This window comes from Falco biarmicus, chromosome 2 (genome assembly GCF_023638135.1).
Source record: "Falco biarmicus isolate bFalBia1 chromosome 2, bFalBia1.pri, whole genome shotgun sequence".
Taxonomy (NCBI): Eukaryota; Metazoa; Chordata; class Aves; order Falconiformes; family Falconidae; genus Falco; species Falco biarmicus.
The window spans coordinates 45873368-45897160 of NC_079289.1; the positions used below are offsets into that span (position 1 = coordinate 45873368).

The 23793-nt window shown below is 46.7% G+C and overlaps 1 protein-coding gene across 1 annotated transcript; it reads right to left on the reverse strand.

The window, feature by feature from the left end:
• Positions 1 to 16910: 16910 nt before the first annotated feature.
• Positions 16911 to 23478, reverse strand: KCTD12 (potassium channel tetramerization domain containing 12). Its single transcript, XM_056328778.1, has one exon. It carries the CDS (start codon positions 23245 to 23247, stop codon positions 22243 to 22245), a length of 1005 nt encoding a protein of 334 aa, XP_056184753.1. The 5' UTR covers positions 23248 to 23478; the 3' UTR covers positions 16911 to 22242.
• Positions 23479 to 23793: the final 315 nt, after the last annotated feature.

The following is a 23793-nucleotide window of genomic DNA, read 5'->3' on the forward strand; positions in this document are numbered from 1 at the left end:
ACGCCCTGGTCATTGCCAAGTCCAAGTAAGACTCACAGACCCCAGCTGCCTTTCCTCCCATGCCCTGGCCCTGGCACCAGGGCCGGGACACCCAAAGAGCAGCTCCAGGCCTTGCCCATGGCAGGCAAATGCTAAAGGGGAGGCACCAGGCTCGGCCACCTCCAGGTCACTCCCTGCTGCTCCTCTTTGCAGACGTGGCGGCACCCTGTATGTAAAGCTCTCCCTGCCCCTGGCCCAGCTGCAGGTGCTGAACGGTAGGAACGGGGCAGCTGGGGATGCTTCTGAGGTCAAAGGCAAGGCCTCCAAATCCCTTGTCCTCATCTGGCCCCACGACTTCTGCGTCGTCACTTTCTGGTGAGTCTCAGTGCCATGTCCCACCAAAGGCATCCTGCCCCACCGGGCTCTGTCCTGCCTCTGCGACCATCCCCATAGGGCAGGTCTGTGCCAGCGCCCGCGGTGTGCAGGGGGCACTCAGGCTGTTTCTCCTCTCTGTCTGCAGCACCTGGGCGGTGAAGGATCTCTGGGTCAGCATGCTCCTTTGGTAAGCCCTGCCTGGCAGTGCAGCCTGGGGGCCCACGCTCACATCATGGGGGGATGCTCTGGCGTAGCCCTATGATGCAGAAACACTGCTCCCCAGCTGGGGGGGGGGAGGTGCCCCCGCCACTGCAGGCAGCTCTTGAGTGGGCAGAGCTGGCAGAGCTGCTTTGCCAGCTGTGTTCAGCCAACACCTGCTCAGCCCTGTCCTCACCACTGCTGCTGCCCTCCGCTTGACTGCTGGGCAGTACCCAGCTGCTTCACGGCAGCTTAGGAATGCTCCCTGGGCTGGCAAGAGAGAGAAAAGGTGGCTTGGGTCTCACATAGCTCATTCTCTGCCCCTTCCCCATGCATAGCCCACCAGAAGGAGTGGAGATTGCCCAGGTGACCCAGCTGCCCTCCATCAAGCTGCTGCTGAAGGAGCTGAGTGGCTGCAATGCTGTGAGTGTCCCTCCTGGCTCTGCTCTGCCCCAGAGCCTGCTCCAGCCCAGCACCAGGCACATCACTTCTCACTTCTGCTCTTTTCCCCTTGTCCAGGCGACAATACTACATGCCAGCAGCCTGGAGAGGCTGCTCAAGCACCAGGCAGAAGTGAGGATCACTCGGGGTCAAGCCTGGCTGTCCCCACCTCTCACACATGGCCAGGGGCTGATGCAGCTCACTGGGGGCCCTTTCTGCTGTGGGGCTGCTTGGTGAGCACAGCGTATTTCTTGCAGGCCACCTCTTCTGGCAACCAAGGGGGACTTGGCCACTCAGCTGGTGAGTTTGGAGAAGACGGGCATAATGGCCCTTCTCCACTCCTCTTGCAGGTGGAACCCACAGCGCACTGAGGCTGCTGCTGCCCTTCCCACAGGGCACATCCATCGTCAGTGCCCTACAGCAGGACAGAGCTGAGCCCTGGGTCCCCTCTTTCCCAAATTATGCTTCTTCTGTGTGCATGGCACTGGGGGAACAGTGCTGAGAGGGTCTGGGAGCACTCGCCTGGCGCTTCTCCTCCACGGCTCTTTGCTCTCTTTTCCCTGGCAGCAGGTGGGACCCGCAGGAGGAACAGGAGGCTGCCCTGGCCCTTTGCATGCCGAGGGACCCGGACTGCTGCAGTGGCTCTCGAGCCGTCAAGCTCTGGTGGCAGGGGGCCTCTCTTTGGCCAGCCCCTGGCAGCTCTCTGCAGCCAGGACGGCACACTGCCCCAGCCCATCCAGGTAAGCAAGCCTGGCCAGGGGGTCCCCATACCACTGGCTACTGCAGAAAGGCAGTGTCCCCAGCAGAAGGATCCCGCATGGGGCTCGGGGACAAAGCCGGCTCCTCCTCATGCCACTCACCTCCAGCCACCCCTCCACCCTGCCCTAGTGAAAGCAGAGCCATCCACACCGTCTCCTGCCCCTGAGGAAGGTTCATCTGCCCCAGGGCCTGTCTCCAGCCAACCAACTCTCCTCCTCTGTCCCCTGCAGGACCTGCTGGCTCTCCTGCATGAGCATGGGCCATCCACGGAGGGGATCTTCGAGCTGGAGGACAGCAAGCACACCTCCCAGGAGCTCAGGGATGCCCTCAACAGTGGAGCAGAAGTCCACCGCAAAAACCAGCCTATACATCTGCTGGCCACCATCTTGAAGGTGAACCCTCCTGACCTGGAGCCCAGCAGCTCCCGGCTCTGTCAGTGCTGATGGGCACCTGCAAGGGCAGGAGCCAAAATCCAGCAGCCTGCTCGTGAGCCAGAGTGCCAGGGATGGTCAAAGCCTTACCTGGAGCCCTTGGCATTGTAGGACTTCCTCTGTAAGATTCCTTCCAAGCTCCTCGAGGAAGAGCTCTATGAGGAGTGGATGAGTGCCCTGCAGAAGACCAGCATGCAGGAGAAGCTGGCAGGACTGAAGGAGTAAGTGTGGCGAGCAGCCTGCCTGCTCTGTGGGGACTGGCAGAGGCCAGGACTGGCCCGCAAGGTGACAGCCTGCCTGGAAAAGCCATGTTTTCTGCCAGCTGCCTCTTGCTGCTGCGGGGCCGGGGTTTGGGGGAAAGTGGCACAGAAAAGCATCTCTCTCCTTGGAGCACTTCCCAAAGGCATTGAGGGTTGCTCCATGAAAGGACTCTTGCCAGAAAGGCAGGGATGCAGTGGCGTGGCCTCATCTCAGTGAAGGCAGTCCTTCTGCTGTGGGGCCACCCGGCATGGCTGGGGAGCCTTCCCTTGGGTGAGACCAGCCTGGGAGACCTGTCTCAACAACGTCTACTTTATCAATGTTGTGTTCCCATTCCCACAGGGTGGCCAGCAAGTTGCCCGAAGCCAGCCTCCTCCTGCTCCAGCCCTTGCTGTCCCTTCTGGAAAACATCAGCAGAAATGCAGCCATCAACAGGATGACTGCCAGCAACCTGGCCACCTGCATAGGGCCATACCTCCTCAGCCCACCCGAGGAGCACAAATTCCCCCTGGAAGACCTGGTGCTGGAGACGATGAAGGTACGCTGTGTTTACCAGCTGGCTACAGCCTGCCGGGCCCACCCAAGCTTTGCTGTTCAGAGGCACCTGGCTGCCGCCTCTCTTGAGCAAACGCTCGTGGGGGAGCTGCTGGGCAGGGCAGCCCCACAGCTGCAGCTTTCTATGCAGAAGCGAGGGTCAGGAGTGGAAAAGGCTGTTTGACCCGCTTTCAGCCACCTAGGTGGAAACCAATGGTGGTTGCTTGTGTGCAGGTGATATATCTGGTGGAGTTCCTCATTGAGCACCACGAGGAACTCTGGGGAGGAGGTGGCTGGTCTGGCCAATGCATCAGCTGAGGAGCTGCCAACAGCGGCGGCAGAAGCAGAAACCGCAGAGGTATTTGATCCACAAACAGCATGCCAACAAAGTCCTCCACCCTCCAAAGGTGGCACTGCTGCCACAGGGACAAGCAAGGTCCTCCACCAGCCTGCAGCTCTGCTCCAGTGTAGAGTAAGACCCGATGCAGGTTGGCCATGGCACTTTGTGCTGTGATCCAGCCAGAACTGGCGCAGCTGACTGAGCAAACCCATTGAAAGGACCTGCCTTTCAGAGCTAAGGTAGCCATTGGGCAGGTAGGTCCTTGCCACCTTTTAACTTCTACATTTCCACTGCAGGTGCCTCCAGTCACTCCAGAGTGTAAACTCCTGGAGAGCTCCTCTGAGGAAAGGAGGTAAGATGAGCTAGCTTTGATTAAGAGCAGGACTGGTTCAAGTTCATCTTTACCTGTCTAACAATACTATTGAATGGAAAGTTTGGCAGGCTCTTCACAAGAAACCAGAAAGAGAAAACTAAAATGTGAAGAGGGGAGCGACGGGCAGCTAGGCAGGAAGAGGATGAAGTTAGAGAGAGAGCTCTCAGGGATGGACAACTGAGGAAATCCAAGCAGGCAAGAAGAACGAGGAGCCCAGGTGTGTAGCAGACCCTGTTGTCCATCTTTCAAATGTTTTGAACAGTAGAGTATAGGAAATACTTCTGAGGTGCACTGAGATGGCCCCAGGCAGCAAGCATGCACCTTCCCTTGGGAGAACGTGTCTGTCAGAAGAAAAATACCACTCCAGCATTGGCAGCTTTCATTTTGCATGTCTGTACAAGGCTGAGCAGACACCCCAGCAAGGTCACAAGACTCACAATTTTGAGCTCTTGGACCCACCACCTACAGAAAGAGGCAAAGTCCCACTTTTCTGTTCATGTCAGCTGGCAACTCTAGCACTGGCTGGTGCTGTCCGAATCCCAGACACAGCAAGGAGCTGTTCCAAGCAGCTGCAGACACTGAGATATTGGTGCTTCTGAAAAAGCTCACATTTCACCTGAGATAACTGAGGGAAGAAAAAAAAAAAAAAAAAAAAAACAACCAAAACAAAACAGTAAAAAAGAAGCATCTTTTGCCTTTGAACCTGGATTCCTAGCACAGGACAGTGAGGGATGCTGCTACTCAGGTTTTGGAAGGGACCACAGCACAGTGCTCCAGGGGCTCCCAGCCGAGCCCCACTGCCTGGCAAGGGGGCACTGCACAGCTCTGTCAACTTGCCGTGCCCTGAGGGTATGGCACGGGCTGAAAAGGGGCCAAAGCAGCACTGTAGTCACTGCCAGTAAGGGTTCTCTCTCCTGTGCCAGGAATGACCCCTTTTTTAAAGTGTAATTCCCAAGGAATGGGAGACAGTCATGCCTTTTCCCATCTCCAAGGTTTCATGAATGCTTTCTGACTCTCTCCTTTTAGGTGCTGATTTTTATTTTTTTTTGCTGCTTGGATTCCCCGGATGAGCTCTGGTGCCTGGGCTTTGAGGGGCACGATGCAGCCCCAGCACCACCTTGGCGGAGGCAAGGAAAGAGGCACCAACCATGCCCTCCTGCTCCAGCCAGCCAAGTTCAGTCATGTCCCACTAGGCTGGAGCAGCCCTGCCCCAACCTCAGACACCATCCCACCCCTGGCAGGAGACCTTGCTGGCTCACTCATCAGCTCTGTGAGAAAACATCCACCAGCTGGCACTTCTCCCCAGGTGGCGATCTGGTATGTGGACTTCAGGTTATACAAAGCATGTTACACATGGCGGTGTCTGTCATCTGAGAGGGACACAAGGGACATCCTGGACAGCACGTTCCATATGATTAAACCCTCCAGGGTAAGTCAACTGCATGTTAGGATATGTACCTATCCAGGATTGCTACAATGTGAGTGTATAAAGCCTGTGAGAACTGCAGGGTTATGCAGCCCTGACTTGCAGCAACACCTGAAGTGCTCTAGCAATTCCAAAGTAGCAATCCATGGAGTGAAGCACCGTTTCCATTTGGAAAGCTGTATCTCACAAAAAATACAAAAAAGAGCAGATCCTAATTTGCCTTCAGATACACTGGAACTGTGTATCCAGGTGATACCCACTGACAGTCAAAACTGGCATTTTCCCTGGTAGTTCACAACTCTTGATAAGTCCATAACCTAGGATTCCAACAATTCTGTATTACTATGTCAGATACACTGGAACTGTGTATCCAGGTGATACCCACTGACAGTCAAAACTGGCATTTTCCCTGGTAGTTCACAACTCTTGATAAGTCCATAACCTAGGATTCCAACAATTCTGTATTACTATGTCTTTAGGATTCCAACAATTCTGTATTACTATGTCTTTCATAAATAAATATTTTTATTTATAAAATAAATAATATTATATTTATTACTGTATACTGTATTACTGTGTCTTTTATAAATAAATATTATATACTTTATACTTTTTTGGATACACTTTACAGTATAACCTGCAAATGTAGTGTCTTAGCTCCCTTTCCTTCCCTTAAGCCAATACAGATACAACGATACAGTTTTGGTTTAGTGGTTTTTGCCATTTAGAAAGTAGTCATTTCACATTCTTTGAGCACACACTTTTAGTAATTTCATTTGATTTTCACAGGAGTAGTCTTAGAGTGACTTTTCAGCTATATTACTAAAAAAGCAGAAAGGATTACAAAAGTCATATCCCCCTACCTTGCCATCTGCATCCTGCAGTGTGCAAAATGGAAAAGAAAAAGTATATTGCCAGAGTCTACAGGTTAGGAAAGAAATGACAGAAATATATTTATGAATGCAAAAGAAGAATGGTAGCTTGTCACAACTAACTTGACACTTCTGAGTGGGTGTCAAGAAGGTGGATAATGCCAGGAAAGCTGCATTGCCTTTTTGGTACAGGAACAAACCACTGCAAATTTGAAAAATTCAAATAAGCTCCAGAAAAGTATTGGCCTGCTATGGAATACAACTACATGTCTTATGCACCTGCTAAGGTCGGGAAGGAATTCCTAAGAGAAAATGCAGACAGGCAGCAGAAAGGAGCACTGAATTACTCCACTGCATTTTTATTTACAGCTTCTCATTCCTGGCAGACCCGTACTGAACCACCCTGCTCAATACACGAAGGAAGCACCCACTGCTGCTCTTCAGTCAGTGCAAAAACTTGTGTGCAGCACACAGCAGAATACCCTTTCTGATATTTCTTGCTCAAACATGACTAGCTTGCATTTTCCTTTAGGCTTAGAACTCCAGATCAGCTGCATAAAACATTCCTTTCTTGCTTCTTCTCCGGCAGATCCAGAGACCTCCTCCAGCTCTCTCTGGGCTGATGCAAACACAGCCCTTTCTATCAGTCATAACCAGAGTTTCGAAAGCAGCTTTTCCAAAAGCTCCAGATACTTAAGTCTCTACCATTTTGATACCTGAGCCCTGCATGATGTCTAATGGGGTCAAGCTCCTTTCAGAATGAAAAATACAAGTGCCAGCCACAACAGGGGAAAGAAATTGCATGGCAGACCTGCAGGTCTGGCAATGACTGTGCAGGAGTCAGCAGAGCATGGAAACTGAGGTGCAACTTTCCTAGCCGACACCTGACGTGTTTCAGAGTCAATGACATCTTTTCTTCACATGTAAAGCTTCGTTTGATACCCTCAGCAGTTCCTGCCCTAAGTAATTGAACTCCTAACTGCTCAGAGCTCTGCACCATGGCAAAGAAAGGGGTTGGGGGGGGGGGGGGGGGGGGGGGGGTGTTAAAGAAAAAAAAATCCCTAGATCCTTTTTGGGGAAAAAAAAAAATCCCTATGCACTCAAAAGGGAGAAGTATCAGATCTTGAGACCTTAGTGTGGTCTTTCTTACCATTTCCATGCAATTCATTTACCTGCCTCTGTGGTTAATTAGGAACTGCAGATCAGCATTTTGTCTAGAATTACTAACCACAATGTGTCCCCCAGATGTTGCTGCGCTGCAGGACCAGTATGGGCAGGCAGGCAGAAAGCGTACCTGTCATCTCTGGAGCTTAGTCCACACGAGGAAGGAAAACGAAGGATGCCAAGCGCACTCACATCACACAATCATGTGGGCATGGGAGTCACTGCCGCTATTGTACACACAGCTGACTATTTGCTACTGCTTTCTGCGGACTTAGAGTCTCTGTTAGTACATTGCAATACAAAGTTGTGCCTCTTTCTCTTTTCCATAGCATGGATGTCCCAATGCATATTGGGACACTTTATAAAAAAAGGATTATTTAAATTCCATTAGGAAATGATCACAGACATGCCAGCCATCTGCAAACAAAGCTGTCTCAAGTCTGAGTAAGGACAGTACTTACTGTTTGCAGTAGGACTGAATGACTGATACGTGCCTATTCCCCTTGCCTTTGCTGGAATACATAGTAAGGACTGTCTGCAGTTCTTAGAGCTTCTTCATATGTTTGTCTTTCTAAAAATTCAATTTCTTTACAAAGTAAAGTGTCAAATGTATATCTGGCCAGTCTCACTGTTTGCATGAGTCCTTTCCCTTCCCTTTTTATTTCTTCTCCTTCTCTGTGTTTCACTTCTCTCTCTCTGTTATTTGACTGTCCAAGAAGACGAAAAGGTCATCCAAGGATTGCACTTGTATAAGCCTTTTCTTTCTCCCAGGAGCTTTGCTTTTTCTCATAGGAAACCTGAGGAGACACCTGCATCCAAGAAAAGGTCTTGACAAGAAAAGAATGGAGTATGTTACTACTTCTTCTGATCTGGGAAAGAAAATCACTACTTTTTTGCCCATCACAGAGACCACTCGTCAATATTTCTATTACCTTGCTATGCTTTCATTCCATCTTTCTTCACGCTCAGTGCCAAAGCCCCAGATCTCTTGGCCATGTTACCATATCACAGACTCTGTTAGAAAGAAAATAATTTAGAGATCGTCAGGGACCTTCACTTTATGGAAAGGAGATTCATTTATTTTTTGTCACCTGGAAAAGGTAGAACTGGTAAGTCACAAGGGCACAACCACTTAAAAACTATCACATCTAAAAAGCAGCTGATGAATTAAAAAAATTTCTCTATCAGCTGGTAATAAGGAGACTCCTCCCTCAGGAGAAAAAAAAAAAAAAAAAAAAAGTACAGGATTCTCAGAACAAATCATTGTATGAAGACTAACGTTTCCATGCCCTTTCTCCAGCAAGGGACAGCAACACAGGAGCAGCGAGGGAGTTAAACAGGTTCCCTCATTCCTATGGATATTTTCAACTTACTGGGGCAAATTAGAATGCATGATCTGGACCACCCAAGGTGACCATGATGACTTCTCAGTTGTCATACTCTGTTACAATGTGCTGGGATGACTGAACTATGCTAAGAACTATATGCCTATGTATGCACTCATACTTAAGAAATGTGCAATTCTGATTTTATTTCTAAAAATAAGCACATGCTTAGTAAACATGACTCACTGCTCCTTCTTCTGGCTTGAAATTTTTATTTCTTCCCCACGTGCTGAGAGAGAAGGGATATCAGGGAAATAGATATTCACATTATCAAAACCAACATCAACAAAGACCCTAGGTAGTGCCTACATAAGTCCATTCAGCCTTCTTATCCCTGTCCCATCCATTCCACTGACCCAGGAGACCTTCTTACCATTGTAGTAGGTTGTGCCTCCTAACAGACACTCATGCAGAGGGGAGCACGTGTGCTCTAGTTCTCTCTCTGCTAAGACAGGACCAGTTCCAGTGCTGAACTCTGTCTCATGATGACCCCCAGCACTTCAGCCCTTTGCTAGGCAGCTCCCTAACACTACAGACTTTCCCCATCTGCTCTGAGCTATAAAGCATCTCATGATCATGTAGGATCCAATCTCTGTACAGAGTTACAGTGACCCTGGTCAGCGTTTTCACACAAAAAACCACATTTGAACTTGTCCTTCCAGCTTCATGGTGGACTGGGGAGACTGCAGACACCCATTAGCAACCTGGGCTGGGCACTCACCTGCAAGGGCTCATACAAATTTCTGCTCTAATGATCAGGGAAAGGGAGGCTGTACTCTGAGCTCTCATATCTAAAAGAAGTTCTCTATTCCACAGGCAGCTAGGAGAGACTCTAGTTTGCAGCTGACATCCCAAGCCCTTTGGTTTAACCTAAAACAATCGGAGGCACTGTCAGTTTTACTTATGTCTCTGTTTTTACATATTTAAAGCTGCCTGTGAAAAGAATTACTCAACAATGCAATTCACCAAAAATCACCCCCACAGCCACCCAGAGCTAACCCCTAGTCTAACTATCAATCCCTTTATAGCTGGAGAGAATTTCAGAAAAACAGACCAAAAGAGGGATGAAATAGATACCCCTAGGCCTTTAAATTGGCCTGATCCCACAAAGCCAGTACAGGGTGCCAGTTTTGGTTGGACCAGTAAAAAATCTCAAGATTACTCTATTAAATTCATGAAATTGCATTGACAGCAAAATACAAGCAGATTAAAAAGTCATCTAAAAACACAACAATCAAAACCATTGAATTCATAAAGTAACAACAAAAAGGAGAGATGCTGAGGAAAAGACTAAAGCCTTCACAAAACTAAAACAAATCTCTTTCTAAATCTTTCTTTTATATACAAAATAACCATGGAAAATAACATTTTCTTATCATAATAATAAAAACACTCTCTAAAATTCACAGAGCAAATGCGTCTTCATTTTAAGGGGGGAAATATAATATAATGAGAGAGATGTAAGTACTTTTACAAAGCCTGAATCAAGTGAAGCTGAGCAGAAAGAGGAGTGCAATTCTATTTATACTGCACTGGTACAGTGTAGGTACACCAGTACTGCGTAGGTTTCTCCGCATACGCAAACCAGAAGAACATTCAAAATACATTTATTCTACTGACTTTTCCTTAGAGAAAGAAAATCAGCAAAGAATAATACTTTCACATAGCGCACTCACAGCACACAATTCCTTATTAAATGCATAAGCAAAATCCTTTGCCACATATCTAACAATGGGTTTACAACACAGTACTCTGGGATGCTCTGTGGGCTTCACAGAGATTCTTACAGCCATGTAAGACAGACATTACATTGTCAGTCATGATCAAAGAGTTTAAATGACTGGGCAAAGCAGTTAGCTGAGATGGTATGGCAGTGCCTATGTACCTGTAACTATAGCACAGATTCAGATATGCCATGTGTATACACAAACAGAACCACGTGCCTCAGCCAGAAGCCTTTCCATACAAAAGAGGTGAAAACGTAAGAGCTAAAAGAGTTAACACAGTAGGTAAATCACCAAATCCAACACCAGACTTATTAGAAGTACACAGGGAGCAGCTGTTGTGGAAGACTTAGAAAAAGTAAAGGTTCAGTCAAGCAAGACAACAGGTGGAAAGGAAAACTGCAGGCCAATACATTGTCTTAGGAAAGATGAAAATTGCTGTACAATGAGAGCATCTCTGTAAACAGGAAGGGTGAAATATGTTTCCTAGCTGGTGATGTGTCAGAAGGAAAACACAGAATTTTCATCAGGACACAGTACCTTTGGAAAAAGGTGGGAAAGGTGGAGGGTTTTATAATTCTGAAGTGACTGTCCTGTGTCCTGCCTTCTTCAGTTAGTAATGTCTGTGTGATACATGCTTCATCTTGGAGAAAACATTCAGTATTAGGTAACTGCTATTACAGAAGAAAGCTGCTCTGATCTCGGGAACTTTCTTGCTTGGTTTAAACCAAGTTATTCAGAACTACATATTCTGTTGTACTGGTTTCTGCTGGGATAGAGCTAATTTTCTTCCTAGTAGCTGGCACAGTGATGTGTTTTGCATTTCATATGAGGATAATGTTGATAACACTGATGTTTCAGTTGTTGCTAAGTAGTGCTTTAAGTCAAGGATTTTTCAGTTTCTTGTGCTCTGCCAACGAGGAGATGTACAAGAACCTGGAAGGGAGCATAACCAGGGCAGCTGACTCAAACTAGCCTCAGGGATATTCTATACCATAGAACATCATGTCTAGTATATAAACTGTGGGGACTTGGCTGGGAGGCACCGATCACTGCTTGGGGACTGGCTGGGCCTCGGTCAGTGGGTGGTGAGCAGTTGTATTGCACATCACCTGTTTTTCTTGGATTTATTCCTCTCTCTGTTTTTGTTATCTCCCTTTTCATTACTACTTTTTTTTTTTTAATGTCATTTCAATTATTAAACTGTTCTTATCTCAACCCACGGGGTTTACCTTTTTCTAATTCTCCTTCCCATCCCACCGGGGTGTGGGGTTAGCAGTGGGCAAGCAGCCGTGTGGTACTTAGTTGCTGGTTGGATTTAAACTATGACATGTGTTATTCTATATAAAAGGAATGACTTGTTAATTTCAGCCAGCAACTCTTTTATTCCCATTTGCTCCTATAAAAATCAAGGTTAATAGTAATCTCACATTGTCTAAGGATGTTAATTTAAAGCAGCACTTTTTTTCTCTAATTTTTTGTAATCTAATTCTGCAAATGAAAACATGGGAAGAACATTGAACTATTTAAAGAGATAATCAAGGGAAAAATGGTAAGGACGAGTGTATGCATTATAGCGAGGGAATTATAGCAAACCCCATGTTTACAGCTACAATAGGGCCTTCTCTTGAGGAGTAACCTGATGAACACAAAGTAAGACAAAAGCTACTACAACTTATTACCTGTAAAGTTAAATACTTTTTATTTATCCAGACACTATCAGCCTCCACACACTATGATCTTGTGGGATAGGTAGGCAAAGCGTGCAGCCCCTAGGAACTGAGACACACCTGGCCACATGCCTTCACCACAGCTGAGTTTCCATGTTGCCCCTCTGATATCCACACCAATTCACACATATTGGAAGAATGTGCTGGAAGCAGGGCCTCAAAAAAAGCAAATACTGACTCCATTGAGTTCAACTCCCAGTAAGAGCAAATGAATAAACTGTGTGCCACATGTGCAGCACTCCAAAATGCACATCAGCCATGTTCTTAAGTGACTCTGTAAATGGAGTTTAGGAATAACATAATGTCGTGGTTTAACCCTGGCCAGCGACTAAGCCCCACGCAGCCGCTCGCTCCCTCCCCCCACAGTGGGATGGGGGACAGGACTGGAAGAGTAAAAGCGAGAAAACTCTGGGCTGAGATAAAGACGGTTCAATAGGTAAAGCAAAAGCCACACACACAAGCAAAGCAAAACAAGGAACTGATTCACCATTTCCCGTGGGCAGGCAGGTGTTCAGCCATCCCCAGGAGAGCAGGGCTCCATCATGCCTAATGGTTACTTGGGAAGACAAACATCATAATACCAAATGTCCCCACCTTCCTTCTGCCCCCAGGTTATACACTCAGCATGACATCATATGGTATGGAATGTCCCTTTGGCTAGTTGGGGTCAGCTGTCCTGGCTGTGTCCCCTCCCAATGTCCCGTGCCCCTCCAGTCCTCTGGCTGGCAGGGCCCGAGAAACCAAAAAGTCCTTGATGTAGCATAAACATCACCCAGCAACAACCAAACCCATCCGTGTGCTGTCAGCATTGCTCTCACACCCAATCCAAACCACAGCCCTGCACCAGCTACTGAGAGGAAAATTGACTCTATCCCAGCTGAAACCAGGACACATAAATAACTGAATATAATGAAGTACCTTTTAGATGTGTCAGTGCTAGGAAAGATCTGAGAAAATAGTCCTCTTGTGTATCCTCTAGATATTCTTTGGACATGCACCACAATAGATAGAATGAGATTAAATGGTCAAAATGCAAAGTAACATCTTGGTATAAATTCCCACTAACTGCATAGCAAGGAACTTACCTTTCAAAATACTGTATTTCTAAATCCTAGGTTACAGTTTCAGCAAATAAATGTAAAGTCAAATGCTGAATGTAAAAGAGAGAACAGTGTGTTTTCTAAATTGTCATGTATATCCTCCAGTGACAGCACCTTTTGTTGAGACCAACAGGAGTTACAGTTATTCAGAACATCCTGAGATGGGATCCAGATAGCTGCTATTAAAAAGTCATAGATATAAATTCTAATAGGGAAATGGAACATTATCACAACCTGTATAAATCAAAAGCTGTAATTTCCAAATGCTGTACTAATTGCATTGTATAAATTCAATAATGTAAGGAAAAAACACAAAGAAAGTAGTCGTCAGCATGATTAAAAATGAAATAATCTATTTTTATTAGGAAAAATGTGAAAAACTCTATGGATTCATTAGTAGATGGAAGTTGGAGGCTTGCTAGTTCAGTAAGAGTATAAATATTTTGCTCTGCGGTTCTGTTGAGGATATGAACAATTTCCCTTCTAAGATTAATCAAAAAAAAAGATGAGCAACAAGTATTTATTTTAACAAGATCTGGCTAATTTAAATCCGGTGTCTCGATGAGCCTGTGTAATTACTAATGCAGCCTTCTCAGAAAGTTTTAGAACCCTGGGGAAGCTCCAAAGGACTGGAAACGGCATAAACTGTTTTTGAAGACAGTGGTTAAAAAAAAGTGGATAATTTGGGAACTTTAGGCCTGCCAACCTGCCATTAATCCTCAGCCATCCATTTAACCAGTCGAAAACCACCTATCCAACGTAACAACTAGTAAGAAATGATACTGAACACTTGTGTGACACAGCAAGGTTCACCAACACTGATGTACAGAAAATAGATCCTCTTGTACTGGTTTTGCATTGTTTTTTAAGGCTATATAGTTGTTATAAGTAAAACTGTGGTATAATTTTTAGTGAGAAAACACCTTATACACTGCCGTGCATTTTGACTGATAACTGGGGTGGCATTTGGAGGACAGAACGCAGGTGCTCACAGTGGTGGTTTACTGAACATAACTCCAGTGATGCTTAAATCCCCGGGACTGCCATTTCAAACCTTGGACAGATGAATGGAAAAACACAGAGGATGGGACAGAGAAATTTTACTTTGCTTTACTGCATTCCCTTACTGGAATGAGCAGTATCTGAAATCAGCAGTTCAAAAAGATGTTGATAAGTTGAAGAGGATTTGAAGAGACATAAGATGACTAAAGCACTAAAAAACATGCCTTATTGATAGACCACAGGAGCTGACTCTGTTTAGTCATCAGACTGTATCTCCTGGCACTAGTAACTCTGTTATGCTGTGAGCTAGTTTGGGGAGCAGCTCTGGCTGACAGGTAACCTGTCTTCTTCTGTTTGCTTGCTTAAGGTTTTCATCTGCACCAGGTCCCTGAACGGGTTCACCCCACGGCCACAATGTACGGAGCCAACACAAAGCTGGTTACAGGGACAAGTGGTGGGCAACTGAAGGAAAAGACAGGACAGTTCATCCCCAGATTTGGCTCAAATGAACTGCCTCCTACAGAACGCTTGCTCCAGCTGTGTGGTGTTGGTGAAGACATCACAGACTCTTCTGAGGGATGCCCAAGCTGGTGACATTCACAGCAGAACAATTAATTGAGCACTGCGATGTCTTCTTTTTCACCAGCAGTATCATCCATGAGGTTAGATGACAGTCTAAGAGATTTCACTGCCTGATTTAAAGACCGTTCAGGGAAGCCCTGCAGTATATGCTATGTAGAACAGCAGACTAGGTGATCTGGACATTTCTTTCCGTCCTCAAACCCTAGGAGGTGATGTGCTGAAAAACATCCAATCTTATAATCTGCAAGCAACCTATAAACTTTTCTTTTAGAAACAGGAACACTAGTGCCTTTATATACTCCTCCTCTAACATTTTCTAAAGAAATATGAGTTTGGTCCAGCTATCTGCAGCTGAGTGCTCTCCAGCCTTTAACATGATACAAACAAGTCCAAGTGGATGAACAGGCTAGTACTCCAGCAAAACTAATAAAGCCATCATTCCCACCTATAAAAGAAAAGGTGCCTTTACCCAGTTTTATTATAGTTTATGCAGCACTTTTCATGGTTTATTCAGACCACAAAATTTTAAGGAACTGTAAAACTATTTTTAACTGAGTTGTCTTTATCGTCCCTTTAGTGGCACAACAGATAAGCTATAAGGCACCCTACTGTAAACAGCTAAATCTTTCCCATGTTCCAACCATACCCTGAGACAGCAGATAACATACAAACCATGAAAGCACACCCTGGAAATAAGTGGGTCAGGAGTCTAGTGGAGAAGTGCCAGTTCATGGCTGCTGGGCTGTACAGAGCTTACCAGAATACAAATGCTGCCCCTTTATTCACACAATGCACCAGCAGCGGGACCACGCTGGCTCAGGGACTACCAAGCCACCTCAGTCACGGCCGGGAAGGAAGCAAGGCAGAAGGGGCAGCTGTGGCCAGGTCTGGTGGGGCATCCAGTGACCTGGGACCCAGCTGCCCTTGCAGCTTGGCTTTGACTGCAAGAGGGACCACGACAGCAAGGGGTTGCCATGTAACACTAGTGAGTCATTGCAAGACCTCCTGGTCCTTGCATTTTCTGAAATACTCGTGCCTTGAGCTTTCAGTCATAGGAAGATGCAGCAGTGAATTTGACAAGGTGAGGAAAATTAGGAGTGTTTGTACAAGACTACAGATCGGGGGAGGTGGTGGTGGTAGTAGTGGATCCATAACTGGGATCCCTTACTGAAAGGAAAAAAGGGGAAAAAAAGAAGAGAGTCACATTCCTGGAATAGTCTTTGCCCTTTTAAACTTTAACTGCAGGTTTCTAATAATCACAGAATTTGCTGTAATGTGAGGAGAGAGATGGTCACTAAGCTATTTGGAAAATTTGAATGAAAATTAAACTATATCCAAATCTAAGGAAGTCTACATGGTTATGACAATATGCTCTGCTACAAGACCTTTTATGAAGCATTGGTGTGACCCTAAAGTTCAGCCACAACCAGCAAAACAGTCAAAACTGAGGTGGCAGTATTGTGGGTTATTGCAGTTATCTCTGAAACCAAAAAGAAAGGTTGTTCCCATGACACCAGCACTGCGTTCCCTCCTGAAGAATGTGTGTGCAGGGAGAGGACTGCAAGAAAGGGCCTTTGCTTTATTTTACTTTTTTGTTCTTTTACATCACAACCTAATCCTCAATAAACTAACCTGAAAATTACAAAGGAAGATAATAGACCACATGCTCTTTATCAATGGAACTGCTTTTTTATCGCAGTCTAGATATGCCTTTCTCACTGGCTGAACTTTAATGAGTTAACACTTACTTAAATTCTAGTCTGTGTAAATTTTTAAACTGTAAAAGCCTAGTCAGAGCTGGGCATCATCTGCATACTGACATCACAGGACACGCTGGCTCATTCCTGTATGATTCTGTGTGAACTTCCTTTCATATTATATTGAATGAAGAAGGATGATAAAGTGTTAACCCACATCTGCCTGTGTCCCTAAGCAAGGTGGTTTTCCAGGTGGGGGGGGTGGGGGGTGGGGGGGGTGTGAGGGGTGCAAGACGAGAGTAATGTGTGAATGTATTATTTGGGTTAGACAGAAAAATGTCTTGAATTTCTTGTGATACCCAGAAATTTCCCCAAAACCCTATGAGTCTGCTCCTGCTTTGTGCAAGGATTTTTTCCCAGCTTGTATTTCCTCATGAAGAAGTAGATCTACTTCAAAAGCCTGACTCACTGTTGCTAACAGCTTTGGTGGAAGTACCAAATACTCCATAGTGTGTGCTAAAAACGTTTTAGAGCCAGAAATGTTTAACAGAGCTTAATTTTATTCCAGTTTGAACACAGTGAAGAGTGGAACAGGGAAGAAATGTGATGACGATTTGACTGACGATGGTTTTGACTGTCTCAGCAGTTGTGCTGGGTCTTTCCAGCAGACTGCTTGCAACGGTGGTATTAATACTTCAGCAATCATACATAAGAGTTTTGCTCAGCAGCAGAGCCTTACATCTAGTACAGTTCACTGCATGGGGAAAAACACAGGCAGTTCATTTTAATGAAAAATAAAACCAGCATTGTTTCATAAAATTAAATGCTAGTACTTTCTAAATAAATAATGCATTTCTGCTAATCTTTCGTTAACAACTAAACTGAAGATTTCCTATAATGAAAAAAAAATAGTCAAATCTAGCCTTCAGAAAATATTTCCTTGCACATTTTGATCCAATTCTGTCAGGCAAAAGGGCAGAAGGAGTCCTAAAAGCTCCATATTCATAACAAAAAGTTTCTTCAGCAAAGGTACCAATAGATAGATATAAGACAAGCAGCCAAGAAGGGCTGTTGAAACAAGACCCAAAGCTGTTCAAGCTACACTTGGAAACACCGCAGAAATTTGGAGGCTGGAAATATTTTTAAGACATTCTAGTCCACCCATTTGTTTGGCTGACTGGCCAGCGTTGCAAAAGTGAGCGTGACTGCTTGCCTCCTCGGCCTGTAGGGATTTAGTACAATTGGACTACTCTGTTCTCCTTTATATAGACAGTGCCAGACATTAATTACAGTAATTTGTTGCTAGCCTTGTTTCCTAAGGAAATAAGGCTCATACACTTGTATTGTCCATTTGGGTGGACATCTGTCCCCCTTAACTTCTGAGTTGACGGGTAATTTCAAATACAATTGAAAGAACTAAAAAAATTCACAGATGTTATGTTCTTACAAATTCCATGAATACTGCTGGCTGGGTAAAAGAAAGGGGAAAAAAGTCTATAGTTCACTGAAAGAGAAAGGTAGAATTCAGCCATAACCTTCAGCACAGCAAAAACTGGCTCTGCCAAAGAACGTGCTGTCTTTGGCCCAGCAAAAGTAAAATATAAGGGATGGGGGTGAGCAGGGTAATTGCAGTGGTAGTGTAAAGGAAATGAGACCTAAGATTTGCAAGATAACAAAGCTCTCAAATACTATTAAGCCATCAAATAAAACATTTGATTAAACTTCCTTCAGCTGGTTCCTTTGCATGATAAACCTGCTACCCAAGAAAGTTTTATTAAATACACAGGCGCTTCATACACATGGGTTATATTAGCAATTCATTACTGATTTTCTTTGAAACTGATCACAGCTTTATTGTAAATTATAAATTGTCAGTTTTATAACAGTTCACTAGAGATCACGGGGTAGCTAACAAAATCACCCCTCTGCTCCTTAACAGAATTTTTAAATGCATTTTGCTCAGATCATTTATTTCCTTAGGTAATCATGTTTCTTTCATTAAATGAGCACTATAGCCAATGTTGTTATTCTCTGGCTTCATAAAAAACATCAACATTTTATTTCAACAATTATTCTGTCCTGTTCAAATTAAGCTGCTTAATTACTGTGGTTTCCTGAGGACTGATTTATATTGACCAATACTACAAAAATTGTCTGTGACACCTGAAAGTACGCAGTCTGAGCATTACACATTTCTGTTTATCTTGCCACAGGTGTTACTAGAGATCCCTATACACAAAATAGTCTTTGCTCTATGTTTCTGCTTTACATATTTGTTTGGAGTCTTTGCTGAAGTTACAAATGTGATACTGTGGAAGAGAGAGCAAAGCTAATGACATCTTCACCAAGAGTAAAAAGGACAGCATAAACCACACAGCTGAGTTAATATTTAAAGAACAAGAATTTAATTTGGTATGCAATGTTTTCCTAGGAGGATCTTTATTTTCAGTGCTATACATGTGAAAGTAAGAATGAATAAGTGGCTTGTTATCTACATGTATAAAAATATAAACATCCTGTCAAACATCTGCAGTCACCCTTCATGATATGCATCACTGAAAAGACCTATGCCTTAACTTCTAAGTAAAAGAAAGACTGCCTTTGTTTTTTTTAATAGCACTTGTAAATGCTACTGCATTCATCCATAAGTACATGAACTGTGAACAACAGCTACAAAAGGTATACAGGACTCTGGTACTGTGCCTTTAGATTTTTGTCCTTCTGCACATCAACAGGTTAGCAGAGTCGTCATGTTTATCTGTTCTTTGAGTTCTCATCACAAGAGACAAGCATTTTACCTTCTAAAAATTCTACTGAAATTACTGAGCAATGTTTAAGAAAAATACTGTCTTCTGTGCCAAACCATCAAATGACTATTACATTTATGGCACCATCATTTTAAGCCTAAATTTAATGAGTTATCGGTAAATGAAGGGCCCTATTTCCTAATAATAATACTTAGAGATTTTAGCACAAACACAAAGATTAAAAAACCATTAGTTTATGTTTTTATTACACTCAATTTTACTTGAAATATGAGAGTTCCTGGGTCATCTGCCAGCAAACAGATAGGCAATTATTGATCAAAATACAGGCAATCTTTGTTTTGGAGATGCATTCAACCACCTGGAAGTTTAGTTATGATTCACATTCAGGCAAATACATAATCAATCTCAGTTCTACAAGCTGATATTCATATTCAGTTTTTCCATAGAAACAGGTATAGGAAACCAATAAAACATTACTATATTATGTACATAGCATAATATGTAAATGCTCAGCTAGATATATTATGAAATTCTGTAGCACTAAAATGATTAAAAAACTAAATGATTCGTGTAAAATGTTTATATACTGTATATATATGTACACTGAATCACAAGTTCAATTTAAAACTGCCCCTATTCATAGTACCTATGATGGATATAGTAACCTACCAGATTCTTAAAAAAAGAAAGCTATCTAGAGCAAATTTCAACACTTTACTGAAAACTGATTTTATACAAAATTTTAAAAAACATACTTCAGAATTACTTAACAGAAACTAGAAAAAGACAGTCATTATTCTTGAGAACGGCATTGTAAAGACCTAGTAGCTGTGATCAACGTCTTTTCACTTGTGGTATAAATAAGTTAAGCACAAAGGAATCATCTCAGAGTAAGGCATAGGACAAGCGGGTTTTGTTCCGTCTTCAGGTGTATTGGCCTCTCACTTGATCTTATTGCTCATCACATTTCGCAGGTATACGTTTCTATCCTTTTAAAAATACTCCATTATAAAACTGTCTACAACTGGACACCACCCAATGCTTTCCCATCTACATCTTCAGTTTAACCACATTGATAAACAATCTTGCTAATATTAACAAAAAAAAAAAAAAAACACAAAAACAAACACAGTGCTGCAAATTATTTTCAGTTTTGTGCAGTTAGGCATGCACTTAATGAAAGACCAAGTGGTGAACACAGAGACTGAGCACTGAAACTCAATACATTATGTAGCTGTAGCTCTTTTCAAAGGAATTAAGGTTTTAAAAATAAAACCCTACTGTGAAATTCTTTGGTTAGAATACAAGTGCTAGCAGTATTTCTAAATTTGGAGTTAGAACAATTTATTATTCAAGAGTTTTAAAAATGTAACTTCAAGCCTTTACTACATACTGCTAAATTCTTCAACACTTGGGATACATTTAGAATATTTTTTTGTGAAGTTCTGAACTGACAACACAGAGTTTTAAATCAAGTTCAGGATTTAAAGGAAAGTGCTTTTGTATCCCAATCTTCACAAATTTATTAGAAAAACCTACTCCTCAGATTGTCTGTTCCAAAGCAAGCTATGGCTGCCTTCTTCAGGAAAGAAAGACTGTTTGATAGCACAAACAAAATACAGCTTAGAAAGGGTAATTTCCCCTGAAGATAGTTGGCATCATTCTTGTTTTTCTAAGTACAGGGCTTAATCCTTTCTAAGAAGCACTAAGTTTGTCTAGGAAGAGGTACTTAATCTCAGCAGTGTCATTGCCCTGGAAGTACTGCCACGACAAACTGAGAGACTGGTTCTTAAAGATGTGGTTTCAGCATCAATTCTATTGGCTTCAAAGTTTTACAGCACTAACATGACAAAACTTAAAGTAACAAGCAGGGTGCTCTTGATTGCACTTATAATGTCCATCTTCATTAATTCAACATACATGATTTCAGCTTCCCAGGAAGCAGGCCCTACCCTTGCTCTGGCAAGCCTGGCTTTGTCTCACCGTCATCGTTTTGAGGGCGTTCAAGGAAACACGCATGGGGTATTCTATGCATATCATAGACAGTAACTTCAAGAGAATTATAAGGACTTCACACCACCCATGAAAGTTATGATTCACAAGCACTTTAATTTTTCAAAGCTTCGTTGTTTTACCTCTCGAGGGAATAAACAAGTGTCTCTGAAGACACTTTGTAGTTCAAATGGTTGGTTATCCAGCGATCCTGTCCTTCCACACCAGCCTTACGTGCCTGCTGTGCAGGCTCTGGTCCAGTTTAACAGCTTGGAGAGGGGAGTTCAGAGAGATAAGGAGCAGAGAGAGGAGATGGATGCAGCAGGTCACAAAGGGCCACACACACACACACCTCCTGCAAAATTACTCATGTCTATAGAAGAAGCATGAGCTGGAGTGCCAACCCCTCACAGCCAGGCATCACTTCTGTGTGACGGTCCTTCACAGACAGACATCACTTTGATGGGGTGGCAGAGGGATAAAATGGACCAGTTTGGGTCTGCCCAGCAAGGCAAAATCCCCCTTAGGAGTACCGGGATGAGAAAAGGCAGCCACTCATGCTGTCTTTGTGCCACCTTCAACAGAAGTTGCTGAAAAGCAACCAAAAAGTTCTTCAGCCCCTAAACGGGTGGTTTTTAAAACACCCCACCCTGACAGAGCTCTCTCTCAGGTCCTGCGCACGGAGAGGGGCAGGGGCTGGGGACACGCACGTGCTTTCCTGGGACGGGCACCTGCCTGCTCCCGGTACCTCTCTCCTTCCTCGCTACCGACACAGCTACTGGGAGGCATGGGAGGGAGGATGATGGCATAAGCCGGGATGCAGTGGCTGAGCAGGGATGTGGTGGCCAAGCAGGGACACGGTGGCCGAAGCAAGACACGGTGACCTCCCGTCCCCCGTCCCCGGGTCCGTCAGGAGGCACGTGCAGGAGGGGTGGGGGCTGCACTGGGAGCTGACCCGCCTTGCGCATGGAGGCGGGCGCAGGGGTGAGGAAAGCGCAGGGGAACACGGCCTCCCCTCCACGTCCTCCTTGCTCCAGGCCGGGAGGGGACCATGTGCGCACGGGCGTGCAGGGGCTGCCCCCTCATCCCCACGCCACGGGCCGGGCGGCTGCTCAGTCCCGGCAGAAGACATACTCGGTGTAGCTGGTCCAAATCTTGTCATCGGCAGGGCCACCCTGCTCGGGGGCGAAGGCGCAGGTGCCGGTGGAGGAGCAGGCAGCCATGCGGAAGCCGGCCTCGGAGAGCCGGTCGAAGGCCTGCTCAAGGAAGTTGAACTTGAGGTAGTAGCGGGCGGTGTAGCGCTCGGGAGGGCGGTCGGGGTCACGGCTCTCGTTCAGCGTCTCCCCAAAGACCTCCTTGGCCAGCGCCGTCTTGCCGCAGACAGTGATGCGGGCCACCCGCCGGAACTTGGCGTCGGCCTGCGCCTCCCGCCCGATGGTGTAGGAGCCCCGGTAGCCGATGGTGATGTAGCCCGAGCGCCGCCCGCCCGCCCCGTCCAGCGACTGCGAGGGCGTGAGCAGCGGCCCGCCCGAGGGGCTGCGGCTGGCGGTGGGCGACGGGGCGGACGCCGCGGCCCCGCCGCCGCCCCCTTCCAGCGGCTCGGCCTCCAGGTAGCCGAGGAGCGGCGGCGGCGGCGGTTCGTCGACGCAGAGCGAACCGTCGCGGTGCAGCGCGGCGGGGCGGGCGGCGGCGGCGGCCCGAGCCTGCGCCAGACGGCGGGCCAGGTCGGGCAGCTGGAAGTACTCGGCCTCCCGCTGGAGGCGGCTGCGCTCGGGGAAGTGCTCGGGCAGCACCAGCTGCAGGTCCCGCAGGTAGTCCAGGATGTAGCGGAAGAGGAAGCCGTCGCGGTCGAGGAAGAAGCGGCCCTTGCTGTCCCGGGGCAGCTCGTTCGGCTGCTGCTGCGAGAACATGCGCCAGAGCAGCGAGTCGCGCACCGAGACCACCGTGCAGCGCCGCGTCACGTACACCTGCCCGCCCACGTTCAGCTCCACGATCTCCGGGAAGGACGACCAGCCGCCCGCCGCCGCCGCCGCCCCGCTGCCCGCCGCCCCGCTCCCTGCCGCCGGCGAGACGCCGCCGCCGTTGGGCAGCCCGCGGGCGCTGTCCGCCAGGGCCATACCGCCGGGAGCCCGCCGCCGGCGGGGAGCCGCCGCCCTGCCTCCTCCGGCCGCCCGGGCTCGGGCGGGGCCGCCGCCGCCCGCGGGGGAGCGCGCAGCCCTCCGCCGCTGCCCGCCGGAGCCTCCCGCCCCGTCGGTCCCCGGAGCCGCGCGGCCGCCGCCGCTCCGCTCCCCGCCGCCGCTGCGGTGCCCGCTGCCCGGCCAGGCGCCTCCGTCGGGCCGCGAGCGGAGAGCCCCGGCGGCGGCGGCGGGGCCGTGTTTATGTAGCGCGGCCGCACCTCGCGGGAGGCGTGGGAGGCTGGCGGGAGGCAGAGCCGAGCGCACGGGGAGGGGAAGGGGACGGCCCTGCACTGACGCAGGGTCCCCCGTCGTCGCTCCCCCCCCCCCCGGTCCTTCTTCCCCGGCTGCGGGGGGGACTCTCTCCCCGCCCGGTGCGGCCCCGCCGCGTTCCCCTCGCCGCGGACGGGCACCGCAGTCTGGGGCCGGCGGGTGTAAAACCGGGGGGGCCGCTGCGCCCTTGGCACCCGTCCGGGCTCCGGCTCCCTC